The sequence below is a fragment of the Lycium barbarum genome, chromosome 7 (genome assembly GCF_019175385.1).
Source record: "Lycium barbarum isolate Lr01 chromosome 7, ASM1917538v2, whole genome shotgun sequence".
Classification (NCBI taxonomy): Eukaryota; Viridiplantae; Streptophyta; class Magnoliopsida; order Solanales; family Solanaceae; genus Lycium; species Lycium barbarum.
Genome location: NC_083343.1, coordinates 119156546 through 119177691, shown reverse-complemented (window position 1 = coordinate 119177691; position 21146 = coordinate 119156546). Strand labels below are relative to the sequence as shown.

The 21146-nt window shown below is 36.7% G+C and overlaps 1 protein-coding gene across 1 annotated transcript; it reads right to left on the bottom strand.

The window, feature by feature from the left end:
• Positions 1–6868: 6868 nt before the first annotated feature.
• LOC132602505 (basic blue protein-like) lies at positions 6869–7641 on the bottom strand. The gene is made up of 2 exons (XM_060315339.1): positions 7412–7641; positions 6869–7290 (listed from the first exon to the last, which is right to left on the bottom strand). The coding sequence occupies exons 1-2, from the start codon at positions 7575–7577 to the stop codon at positions 7088–7090; spliced, it is 369 nt and encodes a 122-aa protein (XP_060171322.1). The 5' UTR covers positions 7578–7641; the 3' UTR covers positions 6869–7087.
• Between the last annotated feature and the right edge of the window lie 13505 nt (positions 7642–21146).

The following is a 21146-nucleotide window of genomic DNA, read 5'->3' as shown; positions in this document are numbered from 1 at the left end:
ATGCCTCCCGATAACAACGGAAACATGAGCAAAATTATCCAACCCATGATCTAGAGCTGGCGGCAGTGATTCAGGCTCTAAAGATATGGCGGCATTATTTATATGGAGTTCATGTCGATATCTATACGGACCATAAAAGCCTTCAATATATATTTAGGCAAAAGGAATTGAATTTGAGACAACGAAGATGGCTCGAATTGCTAAAGGATTACGATGCTGAGATTTTATATCATCCCGGCAAAGCTAATGTTGTAGCTGATGCCCTAAGTCGCAAATCAATGGGAAGTGTATTGTATGTGCCAACAGAAAAATTGGAAATGACCAGAGAACTTCATCGCTTAGCAAATTTGGGAGTTCGCTTACTAGATTCGGAAGACACTGGAATTGCTCTACAGAATATATCTCAATCGACTCTTGCCTCAGATGTAAAGACTCAACAGTATGAAGATCCAATTTTAATTAACATTAAGGAAGGAGTGCAACAAAATAGGATCTCAGCCTTCGAACTGGATTCAAATGGGTTTCTCAAACATTGAGGTCGTTTGTGCGTTCCAAACGTAACTGAGCTCCGAGACAGGATCCTGTCAGAATTTTATTACTCCCGATATTCAATTCATCCCGGGTCCACCAAGATGTATCATGACCTCAAGGGCTTTTACTGGTGGAATGATACAAAGAAAGATATTGCTAACTTTGTAGCTCAATGCCCCACTTGCCAACAGGTGAAGATCGAGCATCAGAAACTCAGTGGCTTATTACAAAAAATGGAGATCCCAGCATGGAAGCGGGAAGTGATTAATATGGATTTTGTCACGGGATTTCCCCGTTCTCGCCGCAGATTCGATTCTATTTGGGTGATTGTGGATAGGTTGACTAAATCAGCTCACTTCTTGCCAGTAAGAACTACCTATACTGCTGAAGACTATGCTAAGCTATATCTTAAGGAGATTGTACGCCTTCATGGCTTTCCGCTGTCAATTATTTCAGACAGAGGCGCACAGTTTGCAGCAAAGTTCTGGAAATCTTTTCAGGAAGGTCTTGGTACTCGAGTAAATCTTAGTACGGCTTTCCATCTGCAATCAGACGAGCAAGATGAGCGGACCATTCAGACCTTAAATGATACGTTACGAGCTTGTGTACTGGATTCCAAGGAAGTTGGGATGATCATTTGCCTTTGATAGAGTTTTCTTATAACAATAGGTATCATGCAGTATCAAAATGGCTCCGTATGAATCTCTTTATGGTAGGAAGTGTAGGTCTCCTGCCGGTTAGTATAGTCGGAGAAGCAAACTTATTTGGGCCAGACCTTGTTCATCAGGCTATTGAAAAGGTAGAGCTTATTCAAGAACGATTGCATACAGCTCAGAGTTATCAGAAATCTTATGCAGATGTATGACGACGAGAATTAGAATTTCAAGTGGGCGATTGGGTGTTTCTGAAGATATCACCGATGAAGGGTGTGATGCGGTTTGGTAAGAAAGGAAAACTTAATCCCCGATATGTAGGACCTTATAAGATCATCCGAAGGGTAGGCCAGGTGGCTTATGAATTGGAGCTGCCATCAGAGCTACAAGCGGTTCATCCAGTTTTCTATGTGTCCATGCTTAGGAAGTGTATTGGAGATCCATCCAGAATCCTACCTGTTGATGATATACAAGTTACAGAAAATCTGACATATGAGGAAGAACCAATTTCTATTCTCAATAGACAAGTTCGCAGACTCCGAAACAAAGACATGACTTCAGTGAAGGTTCTATGGAGGAGTAAAGATAGGGAAGAGATGACATGGGAAGCCGAAGCAGAAATGAAATCCAAGTACCCCCATTTATTCCCCGTTACAGATGATACTACTCCGAAAGAATTCTTGCAAGGTTCTGCTACATCCGCAAATCACTTACAAGGTAAGAGTTATATTTAAACCCCCTTAAGACTCAGTAGGATGAGAAATATTATTCTAATCATCGCATTACTGCGTGTCATTGATTACAATATTATGTAGGACTTGTGACCTGTAGGAGAGATACTTTACTAACGTTCCATGAAAATTTTGTTTACCCTGGGGTATTCCAACATTCGAGGACGAATGTTTTTGAAGGGGGGAAAATGTTACACCTCGTAATCTTGTACGTGAAATCTATTAGGCGTTATTTGTTTAAGTCTAGACGTGGAGCATTTAACTCATGGTTACGAGGGTTTGAGTTCATATAATAAGCTATGGAAGACTCTAGGACCAAGCAAATCAAGGAAAATAAGTTTGTCAAAAAATTTTGAAATAGAATTTTGAGTCAACTTTAGAGGGGTATATCTCCATGTATATTAGGAGTTTTAAGGTGTTTCAAAATCCTAAAATGAAGTTTGTCGAGTCTAGTTTCCAATGCAACAAACCGCTCGTCGATAGGACATCAGAACAGAGAATTATAGATGCTACAAACTGAGCTGACAAACCAGAAACAGAGCTGCTACAGTACCACTACAGTACTGCTACAGTTTCCACTCTATTCCCATGTTTTGTATTTCAAATCTTAATATATTGTTACTTTAATAATTCTTAAAGTTTTATTTTATTTGTCATCATCGATTACTCCTTCGGACTCGATACGAATTCCATAAGCTTTTCGGAGGCTACCGACCTTATGTCACTCCGAAAGGCCAAGATCAGATCATAGACTTCTCATCCAAAATCAGCTCCAGGATCAGGCTTTCCTTCCGCATCGCGGAAGGAAAATGGAAGGCCTCAGGACATTGCGCGATGCGGAAGGAAAGCGGATTCCTTCCCAGCCTTCCCGGTTCGGACCCAACAATGGTATATACATCTAAATAACTTTAATGCACTACTTTACTACACTGGTCAGATTATTGGCTTCTCATGCATTATATATATATATATATATATATATATATATATATATATATAAATGTATTGCACTATTTTACTACACCGTGCCGTGCTATAGTCGACCGGGCATGGCGCGTAGATGCGCACACCACTACAGTGGGCATGTTACGATATTGCCCCGGACGCGGGCTAATGATGATAACACCGAGCCTTAATGGTCGGGCATGATTTTACACATATAACACCGAGCCTTACGGCCGGGCATGGATACTATCTATTACGTGTATATATATATATATATATATATATATATCAACAACAACCCAGTGAAATCCAATGTATATATATATATATATATATATATATATATATATATATATATATATATATATATATATATATATATATATATATATAAGCATACCAATGATTTTATCATGCGTTGTATTTTGTGCTACTTCCAGAGGTTCGGTTTTCTGTTGCGTTTATTAATGTTGCATTTTATCTTAATTATGTTGTTACCCTCCTGCCTTACATACTCAGTACTTTCATCCGTACTGACGTCCCATTGCCCGGGACGCTGCATTTCGTGCTGCAGGCTCTGACAGAGTTATCGAGGAGCAACCGCAGTAGGATTTTACAGCTTCAGCGGTGTTAGCAAGTACCACTACTCCGGGCTTGCTATCTTTTGGTACTTTTCTGTTAGTATAATATATATGTTCATATGTATACTCTTAGAGGCTCATGGACATTATGGGATATGTAGATATTATGTATGGCCTTGTTGGCCTTGTCGGCCTTGTCTTGACTTCTTGATATTTTTTTGATAGCCTTGTGGCTTTATGATATACTTTATATTGTAGCGACCTTGCTGGTCCGTATATGTACATGTGTGTTGAGTTATCGAATATTTCTATGAATTGCCCTTTTTCCGCGAGCCGATGTTCCTTGAGCTATGGTATGTGGTGTCCAAGTAACGGTTAAGTCAGATGACTTTCGGCCTACGGGTTGGAGCCTGTCATACTCCTCGTTGGGGGTGTGACAATGTTATTCAATCCATGCCTCTGTACACTCTGTTTGCTCTCAACCTTCCTAAGGGTACCATAGAGTTCATGGAGAAATATTTTGCTAGTTGTTTTTGGGGAAATGGTGACGGTAAGAATAAATACCACTGGAGTAATAAGTGGGAAAAGTTGTGTATCCCAAAAGGGGAAGGGGGTATTGGCATAAAAAGCATGAATGATATTTCAAATTGCTTGATCCTAAAGATCGATGGTGTAGATTTAGGACTCAACCATCTTTTTGTGCTGAGATCTTCATCAAGAAATACTGCAAGACGTCATATCCTGTGGGAAAAGTTCCCACTTTTGCCGATTCTCACACTTAGAAGAGCTTGATGAAGATCAAAGCACAAGCTGAACCTCACATTATTTGGAAAGTTCAAGCAGGAAATTCCAGTTTCTGGTGGGGCAATTGGACATGTATAGGGGCCTTGGCAAGTTGTACCAGGGCCCAGGTAAGTCTCCCAAGATTTTCATAAACTATTTTATTGAAAATAACTAATGGAATATTGATAAATTAAGCACTGTTATCCCCAATTACCTTGTGAATTTGATTTATGATATTGTAATTGGAATCCTTCAGAAAATGGCATGTTCACTAATGAATTTTCCTGGCAGATTGTTAGAGATCGAAGGCCAAAAAACAATTTTCTTAATAATCTTTGGCACCATAGAGTCCCTTTTAATATTTCCTTTCTGGTATGAAGGATATTTAAAAGGAGAGTACATTTTAATGATATTATCATCAATGTCAACTCACAAACTAATTGCTTTTGCTGTAGGATTGCATAAAAATGACATAGTGCATCATGTGTTTAGAGAAGGGGAAGCAGCAAGGAACATATGGAACATCATGGGAAATCCACTTGGAATTCAATATGCCAATCAATCTATTGTCAACATATTCAACACTTAGTGGAGAACAAGACCGGAAAATATCATTCACAAAACTCTTCTGAAGATCACTCCTTCTATCATTTGCTGGGAATAAAGAAGCAATGGAGTGCCTGTAAATATGGTGGACAAAGATATTACCTCCTCTACAACAAGATAATTTATCAAGCTTTTGGGCACATCAAATCTGTTTTGAGCAAATCCTTCAAAAACTTGCAAGACATTAATCACCGGCCTACTTTCTGCCTTACAGTAGAGAAACTCAGGCCATTCCAAAGATTGAAGAAGGTCATTTGGATTTGTTTTCAAGCTGGGACTATCAAAATTAATACTGGTGGAAGCTATTTACCAAAAAGTGGCAGGGCAGGCATTGGTGGAATTGTTAGGAATAGCCAGGGTGAACTGATTATGACATTCTCCATCACAGTCAATTGTAGAAGCAGTAATGTGATAGAGGCTTTGGTAGCTGAGTTTGGGATAAAATGGTGTTATCAGCATGGATACACTAATTTTACCCTAGAACTAGACTCCATGGTCATTGCAAATATGCTGAATAACAATTTTGTTAGAAACTTGAACCTGAAACAAGTTATTATATTGACACTACAAAAAAAAAAGGTAACTTGTAGAGATTGAAAGTTGCAATTTGAGGGAGTTTTAGCTTCTTCAAGCTAAGAAATTAAAGGAGGCTCAAACCCCCACAAATTATCTTTTTTTTTTTTGTGTAGAGTGACACCATCAACAGTATCAAGAACACAGTTGAGATTCAAGTGAGCCATTGCTTTAGAGAAGGGAATCAAGTTGCAGACTGTTTAGCCAAATTAGCATATTCTTCCACTCAGAATCTTCTTACTCGGTCACTTCTTCATCTAACTAGATAGGCTAGAGGCCATATTCAGTTAGACAAATGGCAAATGCCTGGCCTTAGGTGCAAATATGATAAGGCAACATTTTTGTTAGCTAGTATGATTTACTCTTTCGATATACCAGAAGGCACTGTAATAATTTGTAAGCCTTCTGGTTTTGTGTGGTGATATTATCACCTGTGGCTGTGTGTTGTATTGAGGTCAGGCCTAGCCCCCCTCTGCTCCTTTTTTGCTAATACAACACAACTCAGAGCATATTTGGGTAATTGATTTTTTTATTTTAAAAAAGGTAGTGGTTGCTCCTGAAGATGTAAAATGGTTCTGTTTATGCTTGATCCTGAAGATGTAACATTTTTCTGTTTATGCTTGCTCCTGAAGATGGTAGATTCCGTTTGTCCATATTTACAAGTCCTCTAACTTGTCTGGGGAGATCAGAGAAACAGTTGCAGACATGAATTCCATAGATATCAATATATATAACTGAGAGTTGCGAGCTTATCTATAGGTTAATTTCTTGGCATCTCTATAGTAGTGATTAATTAAACTAATATAATTAACATAATTAAACTTTATTTTTGTTTTTGGTTAACCAGCTACATATATTAAACATAATTAACGTTCAACATTACAAGATATTGAGTCCGCATACACTGAATAGTTTTTGGCTACATAATTATTGCGTCTGGAATTTGTAGCATCAGCAGGAATGCTATTACGTAAATCCATTGAGGAACCAAGTTCTACGAGATATCCAAAAGATTTCAAATAGACATCTACAATTTGTGTTGTGCATTAACAACCCAAGAGCAAAACTCGTTCTATCGTAGCTAGTTGATTTGTTTGATAAAATCAGCAGGTCATTGCTCATATTTTTTTTGTTGTCAAAGATCAAAAAATTTTCTTTATTTATGTTCTCATATTTTATGTAAGTCAAGGTCCAAAAATATAGTCAATTAAATAAACTCCACATTAAGAATATCTTTTTCCAATGCCATACAAATCCGGTACATAAGTTAATTTTCTGTAGTTCTATTAAAATTATTTGTGCGTATTTCTGAGAGATGAACTTCTCAATGGAAGCAAGAGTACTACGCACTACACGTTGTACATTTGCAGGAAGAATGAAGCGTTTGATATTTTGATCATTTCTCCTTCTTTTTTAACAAAACAAAAACGAAAAGACAATAATTCAAAGTAGCTAAAACTGAAAATGCAGAAAAAGAAACTCTTCATTAAAGGACTTACAAAACAACAATAAGGCACTGATATACCAATCCTCTCATTGAGAGACATAATTATTTTCCAAACGAGACTAGCCTGCATTAAAAGCAGTTTATTCTTAACACATGCATGGTCCGTAACGATGAATGTTACAAACATTATTCATAAATCCTAATGATCATAACACATTCGGCTTCCAAGCTTGTTTCTCAAAGTACAGTAATTTTGATCTTGAGACCGCTAAGGCAATCGGTGAAAAGAGAAGAAATGTAGTAGAAAACTCCAGGTTTGTCAAGAGTGATAATGGTATTCCCGCTGGTATCAATGCTCAATATATTGAGTGGAAGGCAAGTAGTAAAACCCACGAGGTCTACTCGAACCAAGTTGTGGAGTTTTGGGTCGTAGTTGAAAACTGTAAAAAAAAAAAAAAAAAAAAAAAAATCATATTAGAAAAGCTGGCTAGTAATGCTACTACAAATTGGATGAATCAAAATACTTTAAGTCTATCTTATTTATGAGAATAGGAAACTCACCAAGAACGTCGCCAACCTTAAAGATCTTTCTGTTAAGCCACAAACTAAGATCAACGTTTAGGTCCCAACCAGCTGAGCCGCCAATCACGTATTCAGTGGCCAGGCTAGGGGCAGCAAGGCCAAGAATGAGGAACAAGCACATCAATTTTGTTGCAAAATCTGCCATTTTCTTCCAGGGATATATGTGAAGAAATTGAGTTGTAGAGTAGGGTTAAGACAAAATTGATGAAATGAGTTGTTTGCTGATGATTATTCTTGAACAACAAGAGGCTTTATATAGATGTGGAAAATGCTCTGGTTGAATTAAATAAGTGACTTTATGAGCAATTCATGCACGGGCTAACTCCATGTGCAGCAAGAAAATTGTCTACCATTTGCTAGTTTCAATTTTCAACTTGTAATCACTAGAAATATTTTTTGTGAATAACAATTTCAAAACCTTTCATTCACCGTATTTCTTGTGTTTGTCTCGCTTAACTCTATTGTAAACCTGCAATCTAGTAATCAGAAAAAAAGAAAGAATCTATTTGTAACCAATAATCTATAGTGGTGTAAAAGGGATCATTGCTTAAATCATTTCTATGGAGATCACATGATAGTTTAAATTATATGATTTGTGTAAATTGGTATATATTTCGTAGTTCTTTTTAATTTAAAAAGGAAAAAATCATATGGTTATTAACAATTCCTTCCATACACTTCTAACTTATTTTCGCCCTTCTACGTTTCTAAAAAATTTAATTGAAGTATTTCAATATCATGAACCTAGACGATCCCACCACACTAAAATAATACTCCTATATAGTTCTTTGTCCTTTATATGAGACATTTTTTGTCGTTTTCTTAGTCTCCTTAATTTTAGTACCCTACCGCACAAAAGGAAAGTTCAAATTGCCTTTGGTATCGAGCCAAACTTCTCTTAGATTGCATCAACGATAAAATGCTTCTAGCTTACTGTATTTAAAAAATAGCAAGAGGCCACATGTTTTGGCATTTAATACTGAATGCTAATTTAAAGCATGCACAGCTTCTGATTGTTAAGATGGAAATAATCATGACGTCATATGGAAGCTAATAATTGCAAACCTTGAATAGTGATAAATCATACGAAAAGAAAATATACTAAAACAATAATATTATAATATAATTTGACAAGTGACCTACATATTGAAAAAAATATAAAACTATTGAGAGAATAATTTCCTCTAAACAATACTCTTTTTAATTATTACATTGTAGATGCTACTGTGTCATTTATACAGTTCTAAAACTTCTCCTCCAAGAAAAAAACTTATTCAAATTTAGAAGAGACCTTTTCCACAAAGGAAACCTTTTTCATCAAGAAAACCTTTTTGAAATAAAATACTATGGTAGAATCCATATAAGGTAGGAAATTCAGGGCAAATACTAACATTGATCGGATACAAAATAGAGTTTAAGTATGCAATGACTGTGCGAAAAATATCATATATTTCCTGTTTAATAATGTTAGTGTGCGAATAAAGTCTTACATTGCTAGCTAAAAAAATTGAAAAGTTACATATAAGGTATAAGATCTGTTAATGGTGTGAGGCCTTTCTAAGTAAACTGTGTGGGCTTGATTTAAAGCAGACAATATCACATCATATTAGAGTCGATTTAGCCTTCCAACTAGTATTAGGGTTCAGGTTCAGTCGGACAAGTATGATGAAGTTAATGATGGCAAGGGGCTCGGTTTACTTCCCCTTATGCACTTACAGACACACACACATACAAAAAGAAGCTAGTTGCGGGCTTTGATTGCTATAAAATACTCAAACCATGTGCGTGACACACATTAAATTGACTAGTAGATTGCGATAAGGAGCCACATAGAACTTAGTTCGAAGGGAAGACCCATTGATTGTGTGGTGATAAGCCACGTGAAATTTAGTTAGAGGAGGAGATTGATGGGTATGCAAACAAAGTACCACATTGATAGTTGAAATGAGAAGCTACGTATAAGATTTAAGATTTCTTAATTGTGCGAGACCTTTTGAAAAAAAAACGTGTGGGCTTTACTCCAAAACGGATAATATCTCAGAGTATTTTTAGGGTGATTTAGCCCAACAAATAGGTATTAAATTTGGTAAAAATGATACTTACAAGGTATCTCAGATTAACATCCATTGATAGTATAAAAATGGATCTTTACTTTATCATTGTACATACTTAATAGGTCTATAATTCCGTCAAGTCCACTTTCAGTTTGATGAGAATTACCAATTCCAGCTTGAACTCTCTTATATTACTCCCACCATTTGAATCCTAGTTACAATAGGAACATCTTTTACTCTTTAATAATATCTAAGCTATTTTAACTAAATTATATATCTTCAGTTTGCAGTACTTAAAGCTCTTAAATCTTCACTTGACTCATTCTTTGAATCACCGTTATTTATTCTCTCTTCTCTCTCCTGTCACAATGAACATATAACGACTCTATAACAGCTATATTAGCGCGTCCACAGCACACACCTCCTTCATGGAACCGCCGGGAGGCCTTCTTCCGGCCTCCCGGCGCATCAAGTGAAGGAGGCTCTTCCCATGGTGGAACGACTCCACCTACTGGAGGAATTCAAGAAAAACCATCTTATGCTAGCTCAATTGCAGCTCCTATGAATACTTCCACAATACCAAATCGCAAAGGGAAAGATCAAGTTTTTGCTAGATCCTCAACTCACAATGGAGTACCAGCCTCCATCTTTGACTTGGATGAATACAATGGTGTTATGGCAGAGGATTGTCATTACCAAAACTTTTATGTATTCATAGACCTTAAAAACAATGAAGATTTCAACACTGTCTAGTTCAGAAGAGTGATTGAGTTTGATGTAGTGCAGATGTGACTCCAGAAATGGTTACCGGACTTTAAGCCTGAGGAAGATATTCTAATTTCTCCGGCATGGGTCTTATTATCAGGTTTGCAATATCATATGTATAGCTGGCATTATTTAAAACAACTTATGCACTCTGTTGGAACACCTTTAGCTATTGATAATGCTACTATTGGTCATATCAGACCAAGCATGGCAAAAATTAGAATAGAGGTGAACTTACTAAAACCTTTGCCAGATGAGATACGGGTGGGCCTTGATTCTAAAAAATTTCTTTTAAGAGTTTTTTCTCAGAAATTAGAATATGAAGGTTTTTGTTACACCTCGTAGTCTTGTACGTGAAATCTACTAGGCATTAGTCGTTTGAGTCTAGACGAGGAGCATTTCCTAGGATATGGGAGATTGTTGTTGACACCTAATTTTGGCTCGACGTGCTTAAAATTAACGTTTTTGGGGGCCCTAATTCGTTAAAGAGCACGAAATACATTTTTACACATTTTTACATTTTTTCAACAATTTATTGATGATTATCCTTATTTTAGGAAATTTCTCAATTTATTGGCATTTTTTTCAAGAATCATTATTTTGCACATGTACAGCGTAATACTACCATTTTTTGTGCAATTAACAATTGTTTCTTAATTTTGTAGCGATACCTTTTCATATCTTACACATTAATATTTATATTTTTATACTTACATCATTATTTATACATGTAGTAATTAACTATATTTTAGTACAGTCCGACAGTGCAGAGAAAAGCGGGGTAACTATTTTTTTTAAATACAGAGCAAAATTCAATCAAATCAAGGTCTCGCCACTTTTTTTTTTTTTTTTTTTTTAAAGTGGACATTTTGAGGTGATGGTTAGGTTTGGATTAGTTAAAAGAAATAAGGGGACAAAGGGGTATGGCTTCATAATTTTTTTGGATAAAAAGGAAGGTTTGTTCACATTATAAGGAAAAGGGGGTTGATTTAATCCAACACATATTTGCACAACACACAAGCACATTTTCAGATTTTTTCTCTCCCCTAAAACCCTAAACATTTTCTTTCTCCCCCCACTTCTCTCTTAGCCGCCACCCCTCCAACCACAACTCCGCCTACGACAAACCATAGCCACAAGCCACCAGCTGCACTCCGCCACCAACCACCGCGAAACAACCAGCAATCAAACGACACCACCATTCGCTGCTACCTCCCTTCCTCCTCTAACGATTTTTTTTTTTTTTTTTTGTGTATGTGTGCACTTTTGTTTTTTTTCAGTTCAGATCTGGTCGGAGTCGTTGTGCTCCGGCGACTAGGTGTTATCCGACGTCTACCATGGTTGTTGTATTTTCCTACTGTTTGACTACCTTCTTGTTGCTGTATTTTGAATTTCTTTGCTAAGTAGTGTTTTCCCTAACCCACTTGTACAGATCCCCTATGATGCCTTTACTTTTCCATTGACACTAAAATTCGTTGGCTAATGTTTCACTGCTACTTCTTCATCACTGCTCTGATGAACCGGAGCAGCCAGCAGCGACACCGCCTTCCTCCATGAAACCCATCTCTGACGAAACACCACGACGACGACGAACTCCCTCTATTTTGCTGCTTCTCGCCCCCTGTTGCTTCTGCATTAATCGTGTCTGTATATATTTGCAGGTTTATAACTATTTTGCGTTTAGAGTTACTGCTCCATTCCGCTACTACCATTGTTGGACTGTTTGTAAGAGTTTTCCGGTGACCTCTGTGTTGGCGGAGCCGCTCCATTTTGCTGGTTGTTGTTGCTATTGGTTGCCTGCTATGTTTATCTTCTCCGCAGTGCCTCTTACTAATTTCCTTACGTTTGTGCATGTATATTCATGTGGTACTTTGTGAATTGGGTTGGTCCTTCTCTATAGCTGATGTATTGTTTTGATTCCTTACTGTTGATCTTGGACTTTTCTTTTGTTTAGGCTTCTTTTAAAAAAAAAAAAAAAGATTATTACGTCGTTTTCTGGAGTTGCATACTTACTCTACATATTGTTACTTTATAAAATCATCTTTAGATGACGCTGATAGGTTGGACCCTACTGTTTTCATTTTTTTTCTTTTTTTACTGTTTTCATTTCTTTTGCTCTTATGTGGCAAAATGGCTACTTAGCCTATTAAAAAACAATTATCTTAACTAATAAATCTTTATTTTCTATACATGGCCGATGAAGAAATTTCCGTCGATTTCTAAGGCCTTCCATGTACAAAGACGGATTTTTATTTTAAGTTTATTCATTATTTTTAATTCATCCGATAATTATTTATTTTCTTACTAACATTTTTTATTAAGTCTTATGCAGGTATCTGAAGTTATTTTTTGGGAGATGGCACTCAAAAGAAGATCAAATAACTTCTTAAATTCTTTGTTTATATATATATTTTTTTTACATTCTTAAATTATGCAAGCATAAAATATAGTGAAACTTTACTTTTTAGGGTGTAGGCTAGTGGTATTTATTTATGATCTGCTTAGGTGATTTAAATTTTATGTGTTTTAGATAAATTAATATTAGACAGTTATTATTTTTGTAGTTAATATTCTTATAGTTATCATGTTTCGCTAGAGTTTTAATTTACTAGCTTAGCACACTTAAGTAAATAAATAGGGTGATTTGTCTCAATATTTAGGTTTTAAAATGTACTCTCATAATTAATTGATTAGGTGTACATACTTAGCTAGTTAAATTAGTTAACACACCTTGCGTGCAGAATAATTTCATGTCCATTCCTTACACCTTTTCACATACTCAAGCTCTTAAGTTGTAGATAACCTTTTTAAATAATTGTTTATATCACATATGTTTAAATCTGTTTTTTTTTTTCATTCAAAAGCAAATCGTTCATTGTTAAGTAAATATCTTTATAATATATTCATTTAAAGCTAAAATATTTAGTCACTGTAATTGCGCACTTTATTTACTTGTAAATTATCACGTAATACGTATTTTTATACATATGTAAATACTTACACCTTTTACTACATAAACATTCATGTTAGTTATTCTTAGTCTAAATTATATTAATTTTTGTAAATAATAATCGAGCCTTTTACACATCCCTCGTATAGTTAAATTGGTCCAGCCGGGAACCACATTTGTGGATTCTGAAGGATGCCTAACACCTTCCCTTCGGAATAAATTGAACCCTTACCTAGAATCTCACTTATTTTCGTAGATCATGTTAAGCTGCATATATTAATAATTCATAGGTACCCTAGTATACCTTAAATGCTAGGTGGTGACTCTGTACATAATTAATTATTTCAGAGCTCCATAAGTTGTGCTTTGTTTAGCCTTTGGTAAAAATAGGGTGCAACAACACGGCGACTCTGCTGGGGACACTTAGGTTCTAACCATATGGACTCAGTTTGTTATTCGAGGTATGTTGTCTTTATTTGAATTTTTCTTTATTTTACTTGCCTGTATTTATTCGTCATGTATATCCTTTCCCTTGTTCCCTTATTTGTTTACGTACATATCTGCTTTTTAATGTCATACATTGTATTATTGCCTTTTTTACTATCAAGTTTTATTTACCATACTCATTTTTTACTTTATTGTAAATTATGCATCTTGCTTTTACTGTTTCTCTTTGATTGCTATCTTTTGGTGGTTTTATATTAATATTCATATGTGTTATCGGTTTATATAAAATGACATCCCGTTCATATTTCCTCCACTTCTGGAAAACTCACACTATCACACGTACACGCGAGGTGTGTTTTGCGCACCCGCGATTTTTTTTTCGTAGAATCCAAATTTTAGGAGAGTTGGCGTATGCGCGGGGTACCCGAGTAACGGGGACCGCGTAGCCTTGTCACTCGAGTAGTCCGCTCGGGAGCCTTGTGTCATAGGAAAACCAACTCTTAGAATTCCTAGGTTACTGTACATCCCATTTTGCAGTTATTTTTAGCTAGGTTGAATTTTATCTTTTATTTCGAACATTTTTTTCATTTTTCACATACTCTTTATTCGTTACATGTTTTGTTTTTAAATAAATATTGTTGTTATTTGCTTTGCACTACCTTAACACTTTATCTAACTATTTTTTAGTTGACTTGCGTTGAACCCTGCATTTTGTAAAATGTTTTTTCTTCAATCATGCATTTTATACCCTATTTGCAAGAACTACGCACACCTGATTCTCTTCTTTGATGAGATACGTAGGCAGCCCTTTTGGGTTCGGTATTCACTATTCATAAAAAAAAATCCTTTATTTTGAAAAATCACAAATCTTTTTTTTTTCTCTTTCTACCCTATCTGCAAGAACTACGCACACCTGATTCTCTTCTTTGATGAGATACGTAGGCAGCCCTTTTGGGTTCGGTATTCACTATTCATAAAAAAAATCCTTTATTTTGAAAAATCACAAATCTTTTTTTTTCTCTTTCTACCCTATCTGCAAGAACTACACACACCTGATTCTCTTCTTTGATGAGATACGTAGGCAGCCCTTTTGGGTTCGGTATTATTATTAAAAAAAAACAAAAAAAAAATCCTTTATTTTGAAAAAAAAAATCACAAAATATTTTATTTCTTTCTATCCTATTTCAACGAACTACGCGCACCTGATTCTCATCTAAGATGAGATACGTAGGCAACCCTTCTCGGGTTCGGTACCCCTATTAAAAAAAAATTACAAAAATACAAAAATATTTTTTTAGATTCATATCTTTGACTTGGTTGGTACCAACATAGTTAGGGTTGTGCATATGAAAGAAACAAGTGATAAACAATATAATGGAGAGGACTGACTTCGTGGTAAAACTATAGATTCTTTTGGTACCTCTCATTCACACTTTAAGGGACACTTGAAAAATTCTCTTGCATGCTTGTAAGACAAGAACAAAACCAACCTCATTGTTTCATGTGCATTGTGTGGTGAGCTTTATATAACGTTCAATTGCATTGCATTGTGATCTAGAACTTGGCCTGAATGTCTGTTGAGGCGAAATTATGAGTAACACTCAGCATAGAAAAGGATCGTAGGCTTTCTTTGACCCGTTTGAGCCTTTCTAGCCTACCAAATGACGTTATCCCTAGCATTCCCCCTTTGAGCCTAAAGCCTTTTGTTTGACAACCACATCATAAGCCTATACCGTTTCTGAGTGCTTACATGCACTATCTCTCTCTTGGCCCAACCTCCCTGAGCGCACTAAAAACGTGCAACCGCGGATAGAGATCTGAGCTGAAGCTTCAAAAAAAAAAAAAAGAAAAAAAAATGATTCGACCGTCCCAGAAAAACAAAGGCTAAGAACGACCTCCAAAGCAAGAAGGAGCCCACACAAAAAAAAAAAAAAAAAAACTCAGTCATTCGGGATCTCAGACATATAACCCGTTATTTCTTTTTATTTTCACACTCAGGCATACAACCCGGAATTAGTATCAAGACCTCGGGCATACAACCCAGGTCAATTCTCTTAATCCCCACAGAGTCTCGGGCATGCAACCCTAAACCCAAAAAAAAAAAAAAAAGCGAAAAAAGGGCTTTAACTTGCAAAAGAGGTCGCACAAGTACAAAAGAAAGGGACAATAAAACAAAGTGTCAGAGCACACAAATACTGAGCACAGACATAGTGCCACGCTTAGGGAAGGATTAGTCACTCCTTACCCAAATAATATCCTACCCTTTTCCCAAGCCTACATTACAACACCATAACAAGCCCTATGTGATTCTATGCTAAGGTTTCTCTCATTAGTGGATACTTACATGACGGCCAAGCTTATGGTATTACAATTGCAAGCATTGAACATCTTTCTGAGTTTGAGTGTACTTCTCTAGATGTCTCAAAGTTCAAAAATACTGAATATGTGTGAAAAGGGACTTTCTTTCTGGTGAGGGCACTTGAAACATAAGGATAGGTATAGTTCATAATCCTTGTTTCAAGCAAAATGAACCAATCTTGTCGATCTTTAGGTATGTCTGAGGTACCACTTGAAGCTATAGGAATTACCAATAAGTCGATCTTGGTTTGTTGGATGATAAATAATGGTGAATTCTTATGCACAATACTAATTGTTGGTACCAACTGAAGTCGGGGCATGTTATATCAATCATTGTTATTATTAAAAAAAAAAACAATTTTGCTGGATTTTTCTTTCGTGATTTTGTTATTTCTTTTTTCTTTCTTAATTTTGTTTTTTATCGTTGCACAGTAAATATAGTTCAATGTTGTTGTGTTGTTACTAACTCTACGAGGTATCGACATCTAGTCTTACCATGAAAGATCCTCGTATTTCTCCGCTGAAGCATGAAATTGGGAGAACATTTTTGAGTAGCTTAAAAAAAAAAAAAAAAAAAGGGGGCTTTAACTTGCAAAAGAGGCCGCACAAGTACAAAAGAAAGGGACAATAAAACAAAGTAGATCAGCGTCAGAGCACACAAATACTAAGCACAGATATAGTGCAACGCTTAGGGAAGGATTAGTCACTCCTTATCCAAATAATATCCTATCCTTTTCCAAGCCTACATTACAACACCATAACAAGCCCTACGTGATTCTATGCTAAGGTTTCTCTCATTAGTGGATACTTACATGACGGCCAAGCTTATGGTATTACAATTGCAAGCATTGAACATCTTTCTGAGTTTGAGTGTACTTCTCTAGATGTCCCAAAGTTCAAAAATACTGAATATGTGTGAAAAGTGACTTTCTTTCTGGTGAGGGCACTTGAAACATGAGAATAGGTATAGTTCATAATCCTTGTTTGAAGCAAAATGAACCAATCTTGTCGATCCTTAAGTATGTCTGAGGTACCACTTGAAGCTGTAGAAATTACCAATAAGTCGATCTTGGTTTGTTGGACGATAAATAATGGCGAATTCTTATGCACAATACTAATTGTTCGTACCAATTGAAGTTGAGGCATGTTATATAAATCATTGTTATTAAAAAAAAAAAACATTTTTGCTAGATTTTGCTCTCATGATTTTGCTATTTTTCTTAATTTTGTTTTTTATCGTTGCACAGTAAATATAGTTCAATGTTGTTGTGTTGTTACTAACTCTACGAGGTATCGACATCTGGTCTTACCATGAAAGATCCTCGTATTTCTCCGTTGAAGCATGAAATTGGGAGAACATTTTTGAGTAGCTTAAAAAAAAAAAAAAAAAAAACCCGCAAGTGCACATCGCATTTCGCGGGAAGTATGCAAATTTTTGTTTGTTTTCTAAACTGGGACAAAATTTTTGAGGGGGCCCTCAAAAATTCCACCAATGGCGCATTTCGAGAGAAAGAGCACGGGCTCGGCCAGCCCCACAGTAGGACGCTGCATTGACTCGTCCAGCCCCAAAACAGGACACCGAGGGCATCATAGTCTAAAGGCATCATTATCATCGCCTAAAGGCACCATTTCATGGCTCAAGGACCTTACCTTCTGCACTGCATTCGCGCCGAAGCAAAGGCGTTATCTTCCACACCTGCATTACATTATCACTCTCAAATGCCATGCAGAGGCACCATCATTGTTCGCAAAAGTACCGCATTTTAGGCTTGTCCGCCTTTAATTGGACATTTTAGGCTAGTCCGCCTTTAATTGGACATTTAGGCTCGTCCGCCTTTAATTGGACATTTAGGCTTGTCCGCCTTTACTATAACATTAGGCTTGTCCGCCTTTAATTGGACATTTTAGGCTAGTCCGCCTTTAATAGGACAGTTTAGGCTAGTTCTCCTTCATATGTTACATGGGCCATGCACCGCCCTTTGTAATTTCTGCATAAGGCTGAGCACCGCCTTTCATATGATGCATGGGCTGCGTCCCGCCCTTTGCATCGCTTTCATATGTTACATGGGCCATGCACCGCCCTTTTTAATTTCTGCATAAGGCTGAGCACCGCCTTTCATGTTGCATGGGCTGCGCACCGCCCATTTAAATTTCTGCATAAGGCTGAGCACCGCCTTTCATATGTTACATGGGCCATGCACCGCCCTTTGTAATTTCTGCATAAGGCTGAGCACCGCCTTTCATGTTGCATGGGCTGCGCACCGCCTATTTAAATTTCTGCATAAGGTTGAGCACCGCCTTTCATATGTTACATGGGCCATGCACCACCCTTTTGTAATTTCTGCATAAGGCTGCGCACCGCCCTTTGTAATTTCTGCATAAGGCTGAGCACCGCCTTTCATGTTGCATGGGCTGCGCACCGCCCATTTAAATTTCTGCATAAGGCTGAGCACTGCCTTTCATATGTTACATGGGCCATGCACCGCCCTTTTGTAATTTCTGCATAAGGCTGCGCACCGCCCTTTTGTAATTTCTGCATAAGGCTGAGCACCGCCTTTTATATGTTGCACGGGCCGCGCACCGCCCTTTGAGAATTTCTGCATAAGACATTGCACCGCACCTGTATTGCTTTATTGTTTTCAAATGCCCCTGCATATGCTCGCAGCCGCATTGCACTGCACCTGCATTGTTTTATTGTTTTCAAATGCCCCTGCGTATGCTCGCAGACGCATTGCACCGTACCTGCATTTGTTTGTTTTAAATGCCCTGCGTATGCTCGCAGATGCACTGCACATACATTGCATCATTACTTTGCGAATGCTCGCAAATGCACTGCGCATACATTGCATCATTACTTTGCGAATGCTCGCAAATGCACTGCACATACATTGCATCATTACTTTGCGAATGCTCGCAAACACACTGCACATGCATTGCATTATCACTTTCAGATACCCTTCAAACGCATTGCATCATGCCTTAAAAAACGTCCATTAGTTATCACATTTCGAACTACATTGACCTGATTCTCGTGATTGACGAGATATGTAGGAAGCTCTATGCAGAGTTCGGTCACATCAGGGCGAGAATCATTCTTTCCCCAGCAAGTATGCAATCTTGCACCCTCCCAGTATCAATATTTAGGTTTTAAAATGTACTCTCATAATTAATTGATTAGGTGTACATACTTAGCTAGTTAAATTAGTTAACACACCTTGCGTGCAGAATAATTTCATGTCCATTCCTTACACCTTTTCACATACTCAAGCTCTTAAGTTGTAGATAACCTTTTTAAATAATTGTTTATATCACATATGTTTAAATCTGTTTTTTTTTCATTCAAAAGCAAATCGTTCATTATTAAGTAAATATCTTTATAATATATTCATTTAAAGCTAAAAATTTTAGTCACTGTAATTGCGCACTTTATTTACTGGTAAATTATCACGTAATACGTATTTTTATACATATGTAAATACTTACACCTTTTACTACATAAACATTCATGTTAGTTATTCTTAGTCTAAATTCTATTAATTTTTGTAAATAATAATCGAGCCTTTTACACATCCCTCGTATAGTTAAATTGGTCCAGCCGGGAACCACATTTGTGGATTCTGAAGGATGCCTAACACCTTCCCTTCGGAATAAATTGAACCCTTACCTAGAATCTCACTTATTTTCGTAGACCATGTTAAGCTGCATATATTAATAATTCATAGGTACCCTAGTATACCTTAAATGCTAGGTGGCGACTCTGTACATAATTAATTATTTCAGAGCTCCATAAGTTGTGCTTTGTTTAGCCTTTGGTAAAAATAGGGTGCAACAATTGTATGCATCTATCTCATGGTTACGAGGGTTTAAGTTCATATAATAAGCTATGGAAGACTTTAGGACCAAGCAAATCAAGGAAAATTAAGTCTATCAAAAACTTTGAAATAGAATTTTGAGTCAACTTTGGAGGGGGTATACTCCTTGTATATTAGGAGTTTTAAGGTGTTTCAAAATCCTAAAATGAAGTTCGTCGAGTCTAGTTTCTAATGCAACAAACCGCTCGTCGATAGGACATCGGAGTAGAGAATTATGGACATTACAAACTGAGTTGACAAAGCAGAAACAGAGCTGCTACAGTACCGCTACAGTACTGCCGACCTTAGCCACTATAAAAGGGGTTTTTAACCCCATTTTTCTCCATCATAATTCTCCAAATGTTCCCGAAATTTCAGCAAACAAAAAGGGCTCTTATATCACATAGAAGTGAGGATTTTGAGCAAATTTCAAGCTACGAAATATTAATCGAGGCCCGGACAACGTGTAATCGCGATTATGATTTCGTTTTGTGTTGGAGTTAGCTCGGAAACAAAGAAAATATTGAAGATCTTGATACTTTAGTAAACATAAGGTATGAATCATTGAATCTCTTTCCTTATCAACATTGATTAAGGAATATTTACAAGAATAAAAGTTGTAGTTTGTTGTGTTGATGTTGTTGGCTTATGGATTGAGGTTTGAAGAGAGTTTTGGATGAAAATATACATATTTATCTTGTAGAATATTAAGGATGTTGTTGGTATTTTTTAGGAGTTGTTTTGGTATTTGGAGGAAGTCGATGATATAGGGGAGATGCTGCCTAAATTTTCGTAACCCAAATTAGACTTCCATAAATTAGTGCTTATAAGTTGATCGAAATATGATGCAAGTGTGATTAAGGATGTGTTTCTCGATATATAGGTTCGGGTGAAGGCAAGCTTCGGCGTAAGGAATTCTTTAAGTGGTGGCTTGACGGATAAGGTATGTAAGGTGTTCGTTTCCCTCTTTCTTTGGCACGAATCCAACTACAATATAAACACGAGCGTGCCATAACAAATCCATTCTATTCCCATGCTTTGTATTTCAAATCTTAATGTCTTGTTATTTCATTGATTCTTGAAATATTATTTTGCTCATCATCATCGATTACTCCTTTGGACTCGATACGAATTCCATAAGCTATTCAGAGGCTACCGACCTCATGCCGCTCTGAAAGGCAAAGGTCAGATCATTGACTTCTCATCCAAAATAAGCCTCAGGACATTGCGCTTTCCATCCGCACCGCGGAAGGAAAGCGGGAGGTCTCAGGACTTTGCGCTTTCCATCC

Coding starts and splice junctions, on each gene's coding strand:
- LOC132602505 (XM_060315339.1), bottom strand. CDS start 7,577: ATGGCAGATTTTGCAACAAAATTGATGTGCTTGTTCCTCATTCTTGGC. Junction 7,291..7,411: donor TAAGGTTGGCGACGTTCTTG/GTGAGTTTCCTA, acceptor TTTTTTTTACAG/TTTTCAACTACGACCCAAAA.